This window comes from Oncorhynchus kisutch, linkage group LG6, assembly GCF_002021735.2.
Source record: "Oncorhynchus kisutch isolate 150728-3 linkage group LG6, Okis_V2, whole genome shotgun sequence".
In the NCBI taxonomy this organism is placed as follows: domain Eukaryota; kingdom Metazoa; phylum Chordata; class Actinopteri; order Salmoniformes; family Salmonidae; genus Oncorhynchus; species Oncorhynchus kisutch.
In genome coordinates, this window is record NC_034179.2 from 65,414,495 (window position 1) to 65,429,403 (window position 14,909).

Consider the following 14,909-nt stretch of genomic DNA (forward strand, 5'->3'; position numbering starts at 1 on the left):
TTTACACATGCTCAACAGTTTCCTGTGTGTATCAAGAATGGTCCATCACCCAAAGGACATCCAGCCAACTTGACACAACTGTGGGCAGCATTACAGTCAACATGGGCCAGCATCTCTGTGGAACGCTTTCGGCACTTTCTAGAGTCCATGCCCCTACGAATTGAGGCTGTTCTGAGGGCAAAGGTGGGTGCAACTCAATATTAGGAAGGTGTTCCCAACGTTTGGCACACTCAGTGTACAATCATAGACCCTGCTCTAAGGAATTGGTACAAGTATTCATGTCTCCCACGCTAAAACTTGTGTCTTTGTGAGGTCACAGCACTATGCACAACATGGCGTAATGTACTGTTGTCAGACTTTTTTTGTCAGTCATACACTAGTTTCGGCTACTTCCTTACCGGTCTACATTTTGCGATACACATGCATGTATTCTGTATCATTTCTTTATGGGTGTATCCAATGCTGTTTAATGTACTAAACAACATACACTACTAGAGTATTTGTATTCTGTATTCTGTGTGCTTTACCGTGTGCATGCGTTTACCACATGCATTGACGCATACTTACCGTAGTCTATTAGTGATACTCAATACAATGCACTGACATTACTGCATTAAAGTCCTACTGGTCAGTGACTCAAACTCTTTACATCATTCCGTCTTTTCTGCTATAATACAAAAAATCGGAAAGTGCTACACCAACTGACCAGCCATGTCTGGAAGGTGTCCATCTTCTCCTTTCTGGCCCAAGCCCAGTCTTCAGGGAGAGGTCAAGGGTGTATTTCGAGGGGAGGGGGGGGGGCAGATTGTACAGCTGTTGGACTGTTTACAGGCCAAGGCTATTGTCCAGTAGATTATCTGGCATCCAATGTTAGACTTTTACAGGGAGGTTACCTTCCTACCCTCCCTCCAGACTTGTGTGTTGTCATAGACCCCTCCCCTTCTCTCCCCTCCCTCTCTAGACTCCTCTTCTATACTTCTATACACTGGGTAAAGACTAGAGCTGTTGGTACGCACATCTCACTGACAAACACTCACACACTGTAACATATCATCCAACCCGACAAGTACAAAGAGAAAACAACAGCTGACATGGATTAGCTGCAGTCATGTGTGAAAAAGGCAAAGAAGGGATGCCAATGTTTATGGTGTCTCATCACGACCAACAGGTGATGGGTGGAGGGAGACAGACAGAGACAGGCCTATATAGGTTGTTTTATGAGGAAGTAGATCATGCAAACATATTTGTTGTTTAAGAAAAATGTGTGTGTGTGTGTGTGTGTGTGTGTGTGTGTGTGTGTGTGTGTGTGTGTGTGTGTGTGTGTGTGTGTGTGTGTGTGTGTGTGTGTGTACTTGTACATATTGGGGTAGAGGACGGGTGGGTTAGCTTTTATGATTCCTCATCTGCAGGGCTGGGCGTCCTCAAACCTCAGTGTTAAGTCGGTTGGTACAACAGTCCATAAGCTCCAGCGTACGTCAACAGCAGCTGCACCCAATGGCTCTGGCATCGCTCACTAAATAGGAGAGTTCTTAACAGTTGTCTCATCCTCTGTGTATAGGGTCAGATCCTCTCAAGCCTCTGAATCAGTCCATCTCACCAGCAAAGCTAGGGATTTTCCAATTATTGACTTACAGTAGCTACAGCATACAACTGTTCTGGTGCCAGTTCGCATTAGCATTGAGGCAATAATAATTTTGGTTTATGGTTTCAGTGTTATGAATTGTACTTAGGTTAAATTAGATCCCTGAACATATGATGCTAATACATGGGCATTCTGATGTGACTGAATTGATACAGATACAAGGCCGTTTCTATTTAGTGTTCTACCAGTAGAAAACAGCTACTTAGCAACATAATATGCTGTACATGCAAGAATATACACATTTCACAACTTGCTCCCCCTCCCTCTAATCCCTCAACCCTCACAGATATGTAGTTAACAAACAGAAGCACAGTTGTCACTCACCTGTTTGGAATGTTATCACATGGCATTGCTCCATTAGCGAGTCTAAATATGCATACGTGACAGACGCAGGCTTTTGACATGTGAAACCTAAGAATGCACCAGAGACCCGTAATGGATTTCAATGGGACCACCAAAGAAGGAGAGGATCTCCCCCACTTTAGGGAATACACAGTTGTCACGCCCTGACCTTAGAGCTTTTTATGTCTCTATTTTGGTTTGGTCAGGGTGTGATTTGGGTGGGCATTCTATGTTCTTTTTTCTATGTTTTTGCAATTCTTTGTTTCGGCCGGGTATGGTTCTCAATCAGGGACAACTGTCTATCGTTGTCTCTGATTGGGAACCATACTTAGGTAGCTTTTCCCCACAGGGTTGTTGTGGGTAGTTGTTTTCTGTTTTGTGATTGCACCTGACAGATCTGTTTCGTTTTGTTCTACCTTGTTATTTTGTTTCAGTGTTCCGTTTGATTAAATATCATGAACGCTTACCACGCTGCACCTTGGTCTTCTTCTACTTCATATGACGAGCGCTACAACAGTGCTCCTATTTCAGATGAAGTCCACGCCATTTTGAAAATAGTTACCAATCCCTCAATAATGTCACTTTGAAACAGTCACGCAACCACACCATGGATATAAAGAGGAACATTGCTTTGGACCTAGATGTTTGAGATTGAACTTTTATTTCCATTATCGAAACGTTGTGACACACACCCACATGCACTGACACACACAGAATTGGTCACACACACTGAGGACAAAGATTTGAACAAAAGAAGAGAGGAATAAAAGAGAGATTCAGGTCAGCGACATCTTGAATTCTGCAACAGAGAGAGAGAGACACCTGTCATTTCACTTTCATTACATCATCAGTTTGAACATACAGCATCAGTTTGATGCGCGACTCAGGGTGCAGACAAAAAGGTCATGTACTCCACAGTTAAAATGCTGTACTCACTTGATCATTCACCCAGTCATGATGTGTTTCACAAAGGCTGAAATAGAGAGATAGAAACAGAGAATGTATTAACTATAGGTGGGAACCAGTACGTTTCCTCAGCACACTGCATGAATTAGTCACCTTGGTAGTTAATGCAGCCATTGCTGTCCTCTTGTCCTTCCATCACTACCTCTATCTCTTTCTCTGTCATCTTCTCTCCTGCCGGTGTAACGGAGGGGTGTGAGACATTTTCAAATGATGTTCAAGACTCCCCATAGACACAAACCTTACGGAAAAAAACACATTTGATCCTAATGTGTTTCACATGTGATCTCACGTAATTACATGATGTCACGTGATCTTATGTGAAGATAAAACTACATGTGAAAACATAATCTCATGTGAAATAAATGTGACAACATGAGAATAGTACCATGTTCAACATGTGGCTTCAACATGTGGTACCATTTTCAACATGTGGTACCATGGAACTACATGTCAAACTGCAAATTAGATTTTCAAATGTGAATGTTTTCAAATGTGAAAATCTCTCATGTGAAAATGTGGTGTTAACATGTAAACTCCACATTTAATACATGTGAACATATGGTTTCACATGTGAACATCTGACCTCAGATGTGTCTCTTTTGCTTTCACTTGTGGACATTTCAGCTCAACATGTGAAAACAGCTATTTCACATGTGAAAACAGCTATTTCACATGTGAAAACAGCTATTTGACATGTGAAACTGCAGATTTCACATGTTTTTTTGAAAGGGATGTAATTAAATAATGTAGGGTTCTTAAGGTAAGTGGTATGCTGTTCAGCAAAAGTAGTGTAAAAGTCTTTAACCAATTACAATCCTTTCACATGATTACTTTGTACTGACTTTTCAGTATGACCCCACCTGGGATTTGAAATCACAACTTCTGGATTTAGGTTACACTGATCTTTCTCCTGTGCCACAAAGTCTGTAACATGCTCAGAAGTGCAGCAATTTGATGTTTTTCTGTATAGTCTAATGTTGGTGCACCATATTATTCTGTTTTAATGCTACTCCTCAATCACTATGATGAATAGAATAGTTTTTCTTGAGTGTATTTTTAACAAAGCTGAGATTTACTTTGAAGTCCAAAGTGTAGGAATACAGGTGAAATCGGTCATTGACGCAGACATGGTGGCATAGCAAGAAGATCTGAATGCCGTGAGAGAGTTTGTGTCCAAATCCCAGGTGAGAACACGTTGAATACAAATGACTGTATAAATAAACACACGCGTTATAATAATGTATGCAAAATTGTGCCAAATATGTAAGTTGAAAACACTCCGACTGCGTGACTTTCCGACAGATTTTTGTTTGCAAGGCATCACCAGTGAAATCTCACGTGAAGAATACTCACATGTGACATTTTTTATCCACATGTGAGAGGTTACGTGATCACGTGGAAATCACTTGAAATTTCACGTGTGAAATAAAATGCTAGATGTGAAATCATGTGGTTTTTCCATAACGGAAGCCAAACCCCAAACCAATCCTCTATTCAGATACCCTTAGGGCTTTCACATTAACTTCATAGAGCACACATTACACATCTATAATCACATCATAAACATGAGATTATAGCTACATAGAACATGGGCACTAACCAAGAGTTGCGAGTGCAAGACGCAGCTCGGCGCCCATGACGGTGCCGTTGCCCTCCTTGTCAAAGACACGCAGTCCTTCCACAAAGTCCTCAAAGGTACCCCGGTTCTTGGACTTGGAGATGTGCTGGAACATTGGTAGGAAGGTCTCGAAGCCGATCAGCTTAGTGTTCATTTCTATAGTGGCACAGTGAGCAAGGGAAGGAGTTACTTTCGATGAAACCAAATCAACCCATCAGCATACAAGCCTCTACAGAGCTCAAGGCGAATAAAGAGAACGTAAAGTAGGAGAAAGATGGGGACTTAAGCAATGGTGTGGCCATGCACATGTTCAAAGGCTGGAGTCATTGTCAAAAGGCAGATATGTCTACAAACTCTGATGCCGTCAGTTAAAATGTTGCTCCTGTTGGATACACTTGCAGAGCAAATTATTGATGTCTATGTCTGTGTGAACATGTAACCAGTGACCACTACTACTTTACAATGTCTAGAATACTGGTGTGCCCACTGACCCTGTGGCTTGGGTGTCCCTAGGACTCTCATGACCTCTTCATTGGAGGGGTTCTGGCCCAGCGCCCTCATCACATCACCACACTGGGCGTAAGAGATCTTGAACTCGCTTTTGGGGGTCCTGTCGAAAAGCATGAAGGCCTCTTTGAACTCTGGGGAAGAACACAGATGACCAGGGTTAGCTGGGGAAACTAGTAAGTCATCAACAGGTCAGGTCATCCAATAAACTTTCCCCATAACAAATAGTCAAAAGATGTTGGATTTTTTAAAGGAAGACCAGTTTACCGTCAATTTGGTCTGCAGTGAACTCCATCTGAAATAGAAAAAAGAACACTTCAATAGTGGGAATATTGCTACTGATTTTGCCCAGCTCATCATTGTAAGCACATTTAGCAATTGTATTGTGGAGGATGAGGTGCATCCAAGGCGCATCCTATGTATATGACATGGGGGGAGTTCATTTGAAAACCCCCGAGGTCAGCTGTGGATACCCCGTTTGTGTCTCTAAGAGTAACAGGGCCCCCTAGTTTGAAGATGGTGGGCTTTGTGTGAAACCTAATTCTCCTCCACTGTCCCCGTGGCCAACACAGACTAATATAAGAACAATAGGAATGCAAAGTTCCGACTGGGGACCCGCTAGAAAGGCTGTTCTAGAACCCCAGAGAGACAGAAGAATGCAGATGAATCCGGGTGTAGAACCTCTCTGGCACCAAATACCAGCCCAATTTGTTTTTTTTTATCATCCCCGAGAAAAACAACCTGACGAGGAACAGTTATGGGTTGAAATGTTATTTTTCCATTGAAAGAGCATGTTGGGAACATAAAACAGTTCTAGGAACTGTTTGCTTGATCCAGTCGCTGGAAAGTTTTGTCAGATGTGTGCCACTACGCCAACAAGTCTTTGATCGTACGGTGAATTCCAGTTGCCAAGGCCAAAGGAACAGAAAATGAAAAAAAAATATGTCATTGATTAGGAACGCTTATAATACACTTTGATTTACCTCCAACATAATCTCATTCAGATGTTATCTTCAACAATTACTGTACCAAGCAGAGACGGTTTAATGATCTGAACATAACTAACCTGAAAGGTTATTACATTATTGAAAATGTCACATCCATTTGCAGAGGACTGCGACGCCAAGACATTTTGCCAATAGAACTTTGCCAACTAATACAACAACAAAAAAAATTTCACTAGGAATATTCCTCAACTTTTGACAGACTTCCCTGTACAACTAACACATCTCTAACTCGTCAACTAAGGATATAGCATCCTCTTCTCTCATATTTACTGTCATAAGTTCTACTACTAGCACAGGTGGATGAGAGGAGATGACAGCAAAGACTCAGAGAGGTTAGACTGTAGAATTACAACATACATTCTAGAGCTACGAGTTGGACACTCACCGCAATGCTTTTGGGGTCAAATTCGGGCTCCTTGTGCTTCTCTGGCTCTGGAGCCGGTAGGGTCGATTTTTCCACCTCCTTCTTCGGCTCAGGCTTCTTGGGGGCCATTGTCCTGGATGGGAAAGTGTGTGAGTGAGACCGTGTGTGTTGAGGTGGAGGCTGAGAGAGGACCATCTCTGGAAGAGTTATATACCCTGCTTGGGGGTCCCCACTGAGACAGAGGGGTTGGCTTAGCCCCCAGGAGCCAGGATCACATTCTATATAAGGGTAAAAGACAGTCTTAAGGATAGAACTTCACAAGACTTCATCTATGCGGTCACCTACACGGGCTCCCGAGTGGCGCAGCAGTCTACGGCATGGCATCTCAGTGCTAGAGGTGTCACTACAGACCCTGGTTTGATTCCGGGCTGTATCACAACCGGCTGTGATTGGGAGTCCCATAGGGTGACGCACAATTGGCCCAGTGTTGTTAGGGTTTGGCCGGGGTAGGCCGTCATTGTAAATAAGAATTTGTTCTTAACTGACTTGCCTAGTTATATAAAAGACAGCTACAAATACCTCATCAGGGTTCTCTCTCTCATAATGGCAAATATGATCAGTATTCAGGTCCCAGTCGACGCTTAACTATTTAGCACATCAGTTGTGACATGTCGCCAGTAAAGGGTTAAGGTGAGTGATAAGTCTAATTTCCTCTTAGTGGGTATGGAGGGGCAGTGGCTTAACTACAATTAGAGAAGCAGGACATTACTCAAGGGAGTTTAAACTATCTTCCTCTCTTAACTTAGTTGCCCACAACTCCCAAAGGAGAGAAAGAGAGAGCAAGAGAGTAAGAGAGAGAGAGAGAGACAGGGAGGGAGAGTCCTGATGGGACTATTTGGGGTTGGAGAGGGGGAAGAATTGTGGGAGGGCAGATGCAGTGTCTGAACAGCTGACTAAGGAAGGAGGAGGGAGACACTGAGGATGAGCGAAGGGGTGGTCTGGCCATTAGTGTGCTCATGGAACTAGAATGAACTTACTGAGGTCTTGGCCTGGTAGGCACTGCAGCATAAAAATGTGAATGATCTAGACTCTAGTTACTGTACATACACAGTAAATATTTTGACTCCTGTAACGTACTGTATTTCACTGTGTTATGTCATGTCTTTGAATAATAAAATGCGCTGTAGGCCTATATGGGGGGTCTGTGAAGATTACGAGAACGTTATCAAAACATACCATGAAAACCAACCACTGCCCTTAGATGCTTTGTTAACCTCTGCCTGGAGCCCTAAAACACCCAAGGTGTTACAGTTTAAAACACCCAATACACCCTAAAACACCCAATACACCCTAAAACACCCAATACACCCTAAAACACCCAATACAGTTTAACAAGAGGAGCCTGCAGCAGGCTGGCCACCTGCTACAGTGGCCCCTATCATAGCTTCCTTCCTCAGGCTGTGGAGGGCCACTAATCCCTTCCAGAAGCCTCCAATAAGAGGTGGCAGCACTTACTGCCTTGGAGTAGTCTGCAGCAATACACTAAAAAGTTGAAGAACCCCTGCATTATGGGGTAGGTCAACTTTGCATCCGCATTTGGGAAACTGTGTACTGCTACTTACAGTTTATCCCTGTTATAGAGAATGCTTACAATCTAATTCCCTAAACTAGAGCAACGAAACAGAGTCTTTGAGTAACTCCTCTGTAGGGGGGTATTATTTATCATATATGATATTATATATACCGTACATGAGACCTATAATAAGACTAAGCAATTAGCCTATTAACATGTTTATCTGACTCTATAAAGATAATAAAAATATGCAAGAGACTACAGTTGAGTTACAGTAATGGGCATTCAAGAAAGGTCTGAGAATGGAATTCTAAATACAAGCATATTTTGCAAAAATGAATGATTACACTTACACGGTCAACCTAAAAAGCACTACATTGGCTTGCTCCTACCGATCACTATGATTTGGTCCTGCCGTACATACCTACATGTACGCTACGGTCACAAGACGCAGGCCTCCTTATTGTCCCTATAATTTCTAAGCAAACACCTGGAGTCAGGGCTTTCTCCTATAGCTCCATTTGTAGACTCGGTCTCTACCTTAAACCTGTTAGGGATAGGCGGCAGCATTTTCACGTTTGGATGAAAAGCGTGTCCAGAGTAAACTGCCTGCTACTCAGGCCCAGTTGCTAAAATATGCATATTAGTAGTAGATTTGGATAGGAAACACTCTGAAGTTTCTAAAACTGTTTTAATGATGTCTGTGATAACAGAACTCATATGGCAGGTGAAAACCCGAGAAAAAAACAACCAGGAAGTGGGAAATCTGAGGTTTGTAGTTTTTCAACTCTTTTCCTATCGAATACACAGTGTCTATGGGGTCAAATTGCACTTCCTAAGGCTTCCACTAGATGTCAACAATCTTTAGAACCTTGTTTGATACTTCTACTGTAAAGGAAGGGGGAATGGGAGCTGAATGACTCAGTGGTCTGCCAGAGTGGCATGAGCTGGTCATGCACGTTCACGTGAGAGTTAGCTTGCGTTCCATTGTATTTCTGAAGACAAAGGAATTCTCTGGTTGGAACATTATTGAAGATTTATTAAAAAACATCCTAAAGATTGATTCTAGACATCGTTTGACATGTTTCTACGAACTCTAATATGATTTTTCTCTTCAACTTTCGCCTGGACCTGCCCGCGTGTCGTGAGTTTGGATTTGTGAACTGAGCGTGCTAACAAAAGGAGGTATTTGGACATAAATGATGGGCTTTATCGAACAAATCAAACATTTATTGTGGAACTGGGATTCCTGTGAGTGCATTCTGATGAAGATCATCAAGGAATATTTATAACGCTATTTCTGACTTAAGTTGACTCCAACATTGTGGATATCTGTATTGCTTGCTTTGTACTCAGATTATTGCATGGTTTGCTTTCCCGTAAAGTTTTTTTGAAATCTGACACAGCGGTTGAATTAAGGAGAAGTATATCTCTAATTCTGTGCATAACACTTGTATCTTATATTAAAGTTTATGATGACATATTCTGTAAATTGATGTGGCTCTCTGCAAAATCACCGGATGTTATGGAAGCAAAACATTACTGAACGTAACGTGCCAATGTAAACTGAGATTTTGGGATATAAATATGCACTTTATCTAGCAAAACAGACATGTATTGTGTAAATGAAGTCCTATGAGTGTCATCTGATGAAGTTATTGATTAATTTTATCTCTATTTCTGCTTTTTGTGACTCCTCTCTTTGGCTGGAAAATGACTGTGTGTGTTTTTGTGACTCTGATCTCACATAATAATATGTTGTGCTTTCGCTGTAAAGCCTTTTTGAAATTGGACATGATGGGTAGATTAACAAGAAATTAAGCTTTCATTTGGTGTATTGCACTTGTAAATGTATAAAAGTTAAATATTTCAAAAAATATATTTTTGAATTTCGCGCGGAATGTTGTCGAGGGGTTCCGCTAGCCATAAGAAGTTTTAAGTCTTTACTGAAGACTCATCTCTTCAGTAGGTTCTATGATTGAGTGTAGTCTGGCCCAGGGGTGTGAAAGTGAATGGCAAGGCACTGGAGCGACGAACCACCCTTGCTGTGTCTGCCTGGCCATCTCCCCTCTTTCCACTGGGATTCTCTGCCTCTGACCCTATTATGGTGGCTGAGTCACTGGCTTACCAGTGCTATTTCTATGCCATGCCAAGGAGGGGTGTGTCACTTGAGTGGGTTGAGTCAGTGACATGATTTTCCTGTCCGGTTTTGCCCTCCCTCGGGCTTGTGCGGTAGAGAAGATCGTTGTGTGCTATACTCAGCCTTATCTCAGGGTAGTAAGTTGCTGGTCTGTTGATATGCCTCTAAAGGTGTGGGGGCTGTGCTTTGGAAAAGTAGATGGGGTTATATCCTGCCTGTTTGGCCCTGTCCGGGTGTATCGTCGGACGGGGACACAGTGTCCCCCAACCCCCCGTCTCAGCCTCCAGTATCAATGCTGCAATAGTCTATGTGCCGGGGGGCTAGGGTCAGTCTGTTATATCTGGTGTAATTGTCATGTCTTATCTGGTGTCCTATGTGAATTTAAGTATGCTCCCTCTAATTATCTCTATCTCCCTCCCCTTCCGGAGGACCTGAGCCCTAGGATCATGCTTCAGGACTACCTGGCTTGATGACTGTCCCCAGCCCACCTGGTCATGCTGCTGCTCCAGTTTCAACTGTTCTGCCTGTGGATATGGAACCCTGACCTGTTCACCGGACGTGCTACCTTGTCCCGTACCTGCTGATTTCAACTCTCCCTCTCTCTCTCTACCACACCTGCTGTCTCAAGCTCTGAATGCTCGGATATGAAAAGCAAACTGACATTTACTGCTGAGGTACTGATCTGTTGCACCCTCTACAACCACTGTGATTATTATTTGACCCTGCTGGTTATCTATGAACGTTTGAACATCTTGAAGAACAATCTGGCCTTAATGGCCAGGTACTCTTATAAGACACCCCTTAGATCCCGGTTCCTCTCTAGGTTCCTTCCTAGGTTCCTGCATTTCTAGGGAGTTTTTCCTAGCCAGCATGCTTCTACATCTGCATTGCATGCTGTTTGGGTTTTAGGCTGGGTTTCTGTATAGCATTGTGTGACATCTGCTGATGTAAAAAGGGCTTTATAAATACATTGATTGATAAGCTTAAGTTCCAAAAAAAGCATTGCAAGGCATTATTCTAGGCATGATCAGACAGGGAGAGATAGAAATCATAGCCTGATTGGCCATGCCCTGATAGTCCCTGGGGTGGAGAGAGAAAGAATGAGAGAAAGTATCTCACCAGCACAGGCCGGGAACAAAAAAGAGAAAGAGACAATAAAATTAAGACCCTTTAATACATCTTGTTTGGACTCAAAATCTGAGTAGACCAAGAAATAGTATTACTGTAAAGTTAACCTCCAGTTTGATATCAGACCTACAGACCTGTAAATACAACATAACCTCTGCTTCTCAGAGGTGTGACAATGGTGGTTGGCAAGAGCCACACAGAGAATGCTTGCATACAGTGTAGAGTCACTTTGGGGGCCACCTTATAATAAAAAATATTGTGGAGGCTGTTTTGTTAGACTTCAGTGCAGCCTTTGACATTATCGATCATAGTCTGCTGCTGGCAAATCTTATGTGTTATGGCTTTACATCACCTGCTATATTGTGGATAAAGAGTTACCTGTCTAACAGAACACAGAGGGTGTTCTTTAATGGAAGCCTCTCTAACACAGGTAGAATCAGGAATTCCCCAAGGCCGCTGTCTAGGCTCTTTACTTTTTTCTTTACTGAATTGCCACTGGCTTTGAGGAAAGCCAGAGTGTCTATGTATGCGGATGATTCAACACTATACATGTCAGCTACTACATTGACTGAAATGACTGCAACACTTAACAAAGAGTTGCATATAGTTTCAGAGTGGGTGGCAAGGAATAAGTTAGTCCTAAATATTTTTTTAACTAAAAGCATTCTATTTGACACAAAACACTAACTAAAACCTAAACCTCAACCAAATCTTGTAATAATAATGTGGAAATTGAGCTAGTTGAGGTGACTCTACTGCTTGGAGTTACCCTGGATTGTAAACTGTCATGGTCATGGTCATGGTGATATAATAGTAGCTAAGATGGGGAGAAGTATGTCCATAATAAAGCGTTGCTCTGCCTTCTTAACAACACTATCAACAAGGCAGGTCCTACTGGCCCTAGTTTTGTCGCACCTTGACAACTGTTCAGTCTTGTGGTCAGGTGCCACAAAAAAAAGGACTTAGGAAAATTGCAATTAGTTCAGGACAGGGCAGCACGGCTGGCCCTTGGATGTACACAGAGAGCAATACATTAATAATATGCATGTCAATCACACCTGGCTTAAAGTGGAGGAGAGATTAACTTTCTCACTGCTTGTATTTATGTGAGGTATTGACATGTTGAATGCACCGAGCTGTCTGTTTGAACTACTGGCGCACAGCTCGGACACCCATGCATACCCCACAAGACATGAGGTCTCTTCACAGTCCCCAAGTCCAGAACAGATTATGGGAGGCGCACAGTACTAAATAGAGCCATGACTACATGTAACTCTATTCCACATCCAGTACCTCATGCAAGCAGTAAAATCTGTTTTGGAAAACAGATTAAAAAAACATCTCACAGAACAGCGGGGACTGTGAAGCAACACAAACATAGGCACAGACATATGCATACACACACACACACACGATAGCATACGCACCTTACACACACGTACACATGGATTTTGTACTGTATATATGTGGTAGTGGTGGAGTAGGAGCCTGATGGCACATGGTCTGTGAATGTATTGTAATGTTTTTAACATTTGATAAACTGCCTTCATTTTGCAGGACCCCAGGAAGAGTAGCTGCTGCTTTGGCTAATGGGGACCCATCATAAATACAAAAACACATACACCTCTCCCTCACTTTTGAAAATTCATGTATGCAGCAGTAGCCTACTCCACACAAACGGACTCTGTAGAACATGTCCTTCATTTAGCCTTCTCTTCTGAGGGACCTAAGTTCATTTCAGTTTGGACCTAGTATCTAGGTGTGTGGGGGGCTAGTACAATTAGACTAGGTGTTCTGTAAATAGGCAGCCTATGGAATTGTGTGTGGACTGTGTAGGCCTAACCATAAATAAAATGGTGCAGTGCCTCAACGCTTCACCTAGTAGGAAATAACCCTTATGAATATATGGTCTACATATAAGAAAAAATATATAACAACCAACTGTTCCTTTAACTGTAGAATAAGTATGAAAGCAAAGTAAAATTCAATCAATCAAATGTATTTAGAATTCCCTTCTTACATCACCTGATGTCCCAAAATGCTGTACAGAAACCCAGCCTAAAACCCCAAACAGCAAGCAATCTCGGTGGCTTTTCTAGGGAAAAACTCTTTCTACACTTTTTATAGCCGATCATTCAGAGTATCTCTACCGCTCCTTCTGTTCCTAGAGAGTTGAAAACAGCAGGTCTGGGACAGGTAGCATGTCCGGTGAACAGGTCAGGGTTCCAGTTGAAACTGGAGCAGCAGCATGACCAGGTGGGCAAGGGACAGCAAGGAGTCATCAGGCCAGGTAGTCCTGAGGCATGGTCCTAGGGCTCAGGTCCTCCGAGAGAGAAAGAAAGAATGAAAGAGAGAAAGAAAGAAAGAGAGAAAAATAGAGAATTAGAAGGGGCATACTTAAATGCACACAGGACACCGGATAAGATAGAAATACTCCAGATATAATAGACTGACCCTAGCCCCCCGACACATAAACTACTGCAGCATAAATACTGGAGGTTGAGACAGGAGGGGTCGAGAGACACTGTGGCCCCGTCCGACGATACCCCCGGACAGAGCCAAACAGGCAGGATATAATCCCAACCACTTTGCCAAAGCACAGCCCACACACCACTAGAGTGATATATCTAACTACCAACTCACCATCCTGAGATACGGCCAAGTATAGCCCACAAAGATCTCCCCCACAGCACAACCCAAGCGGGGGCGCCAACCCAGACAGGAAGATCACGTCAGTGACTCAACCCACTCAAGTGACGTAACCCTCCTAGGGATGGCATGGAAGAGCACCAGTAAGCCAGTGACTCAGCCCCTGTAATAGGGTTTGAGGCAGAGAATCCCAGTGGAGAGAGGGGAACCTGCCAGGCAGAGACAGCAAGGGCGGTTCGTTGCTCCAGTGCCTTTGCATTCACCTTCACACTCCTGGGCCAGACTACACTCAATCATAGGACCTGCTGAAGAGATGAGTCTTCAATAAAGACTTAAAGGTTGAGACCAAGTCTGCGTCGCCCACATGGATAGGCAGACCATTCCAAAAAAATGTAGCTCTATAGGAGAAAGCCCTGGCTCCTGCTGTTTGCTTCGAAATTCTAGGGACAATAAGAAGGCCTGAATTTTGTGACCGTAGCGTACGTGTAGGTATGTATGGCAGGACCAAATCGGAACGATAGGTAGGAGCAAGCCCATATAATGCTTTGTAGGTTAGCAGTAAAACCTTGAAGTCAGCCCTTGCCTTAACAGGAAGCCAGTGTAGAGAGGCTAGCACTGGAGTAATATGATCAAATGTTTTGGTTCTAGTCAAAATTCTAGCAGCTGTGTTTAGCACTAACTGAAGTTTATTTATTGCTTTATCCGGGTAGCCGGAAAGTAGAGCATTGCAGTAGTCTAACCTAGAAGTGACAAAAGCATGGATTAAAGTAAAGTTATACATTATTATTCAGCTCAAGGCGTGTCAATTCAGTTTCAATAAACAAACAAATTAAAAACATGTTATAAATCAACAATTATTATCAACACCTTTGATGATGCAGTGACTGGAAGACTAGTCAGGAACGAGGGAAAGATGAACGGAGAAAAGTACAGGGAGATTCTTGATGAAAACCTGCTCCAGAGCGCTCAGGAC

At 42.9% G+C, this 14,909-nt stretch overlaps 1 protein-coding gene across 2 annotated transcripts; it reads right to left on the bottom strand.

Moving 5' to 3' along the window:
• Positions 1–2,621: 2,621 nt before the first annotated feature.
• Positions 2,622–6,644, bottom strand: LOC109892214 (myosin light chain 4-like). 2 transcript variants are annotated; one of them, XM_020484649.2, is made up of 7 exons: positions 6,468–6,643; positions 5,343–5,370; positions 5,060–5,209; positions 4,551–4,724; positions 3,044–3,121; positions 2,921–2,957; positions 2,622–2,783 (listed from the first exon to the last, which is right to left on the bottom strand). In XM_020484649.2, exons 1-6 carry the CDS (start codon positions 6,639–6,641, stop codon positions 2,929–2,931), a joined length of 633 nt encoding a protein of 210 aa, XP_020340238.2. In that variant the 5' UTR covers positions 6,642–6,643; the 3' UTR covers positions 2,622–2,783; positions 2,921–2,928. The 2 variants fall into 2 exon arrangements, with proteins under 2 accessions (XP_020340238.2, XP_031681781.1); XM_031825921.1 differs by lacking the exons at positions 2,622–2,783; positions 2,921–2,957 and having other exon boundaries at positions 3,077–3,188; positions 6,468–6,644.
• Positions 6,645–14,909: the final 8,265 nt, after the last annotated feature.

What these genes read in the sequence shown, in the direction of transcription:
- LOC109892214 (XM_020484649.2), bottom strand. Translation starts at nt 6,641, where the DNA reads ATGGTCCTCTCTCAGCCTCCACCTCAACACACACGGTCTCACTCACAC. An exon ending in TTGACCCCAAAAGCATTGCG is followed by an intron (nt 5,371 to 6,467) that starts GTGAGTGTCCAA and finishes TTTCTATTTCAG; the next exon opens with ATGGAGTTCACTGCAGACCA. An exon ending in TCTTGCACTCGCAACTCTTG is followed by an intron (nt 3,122 to 4,550) that starts GTTAGTGCCCAT and finishes TTACACCGGCAG; the next exon opens with GAGAGAAGATGACAGAGAAA.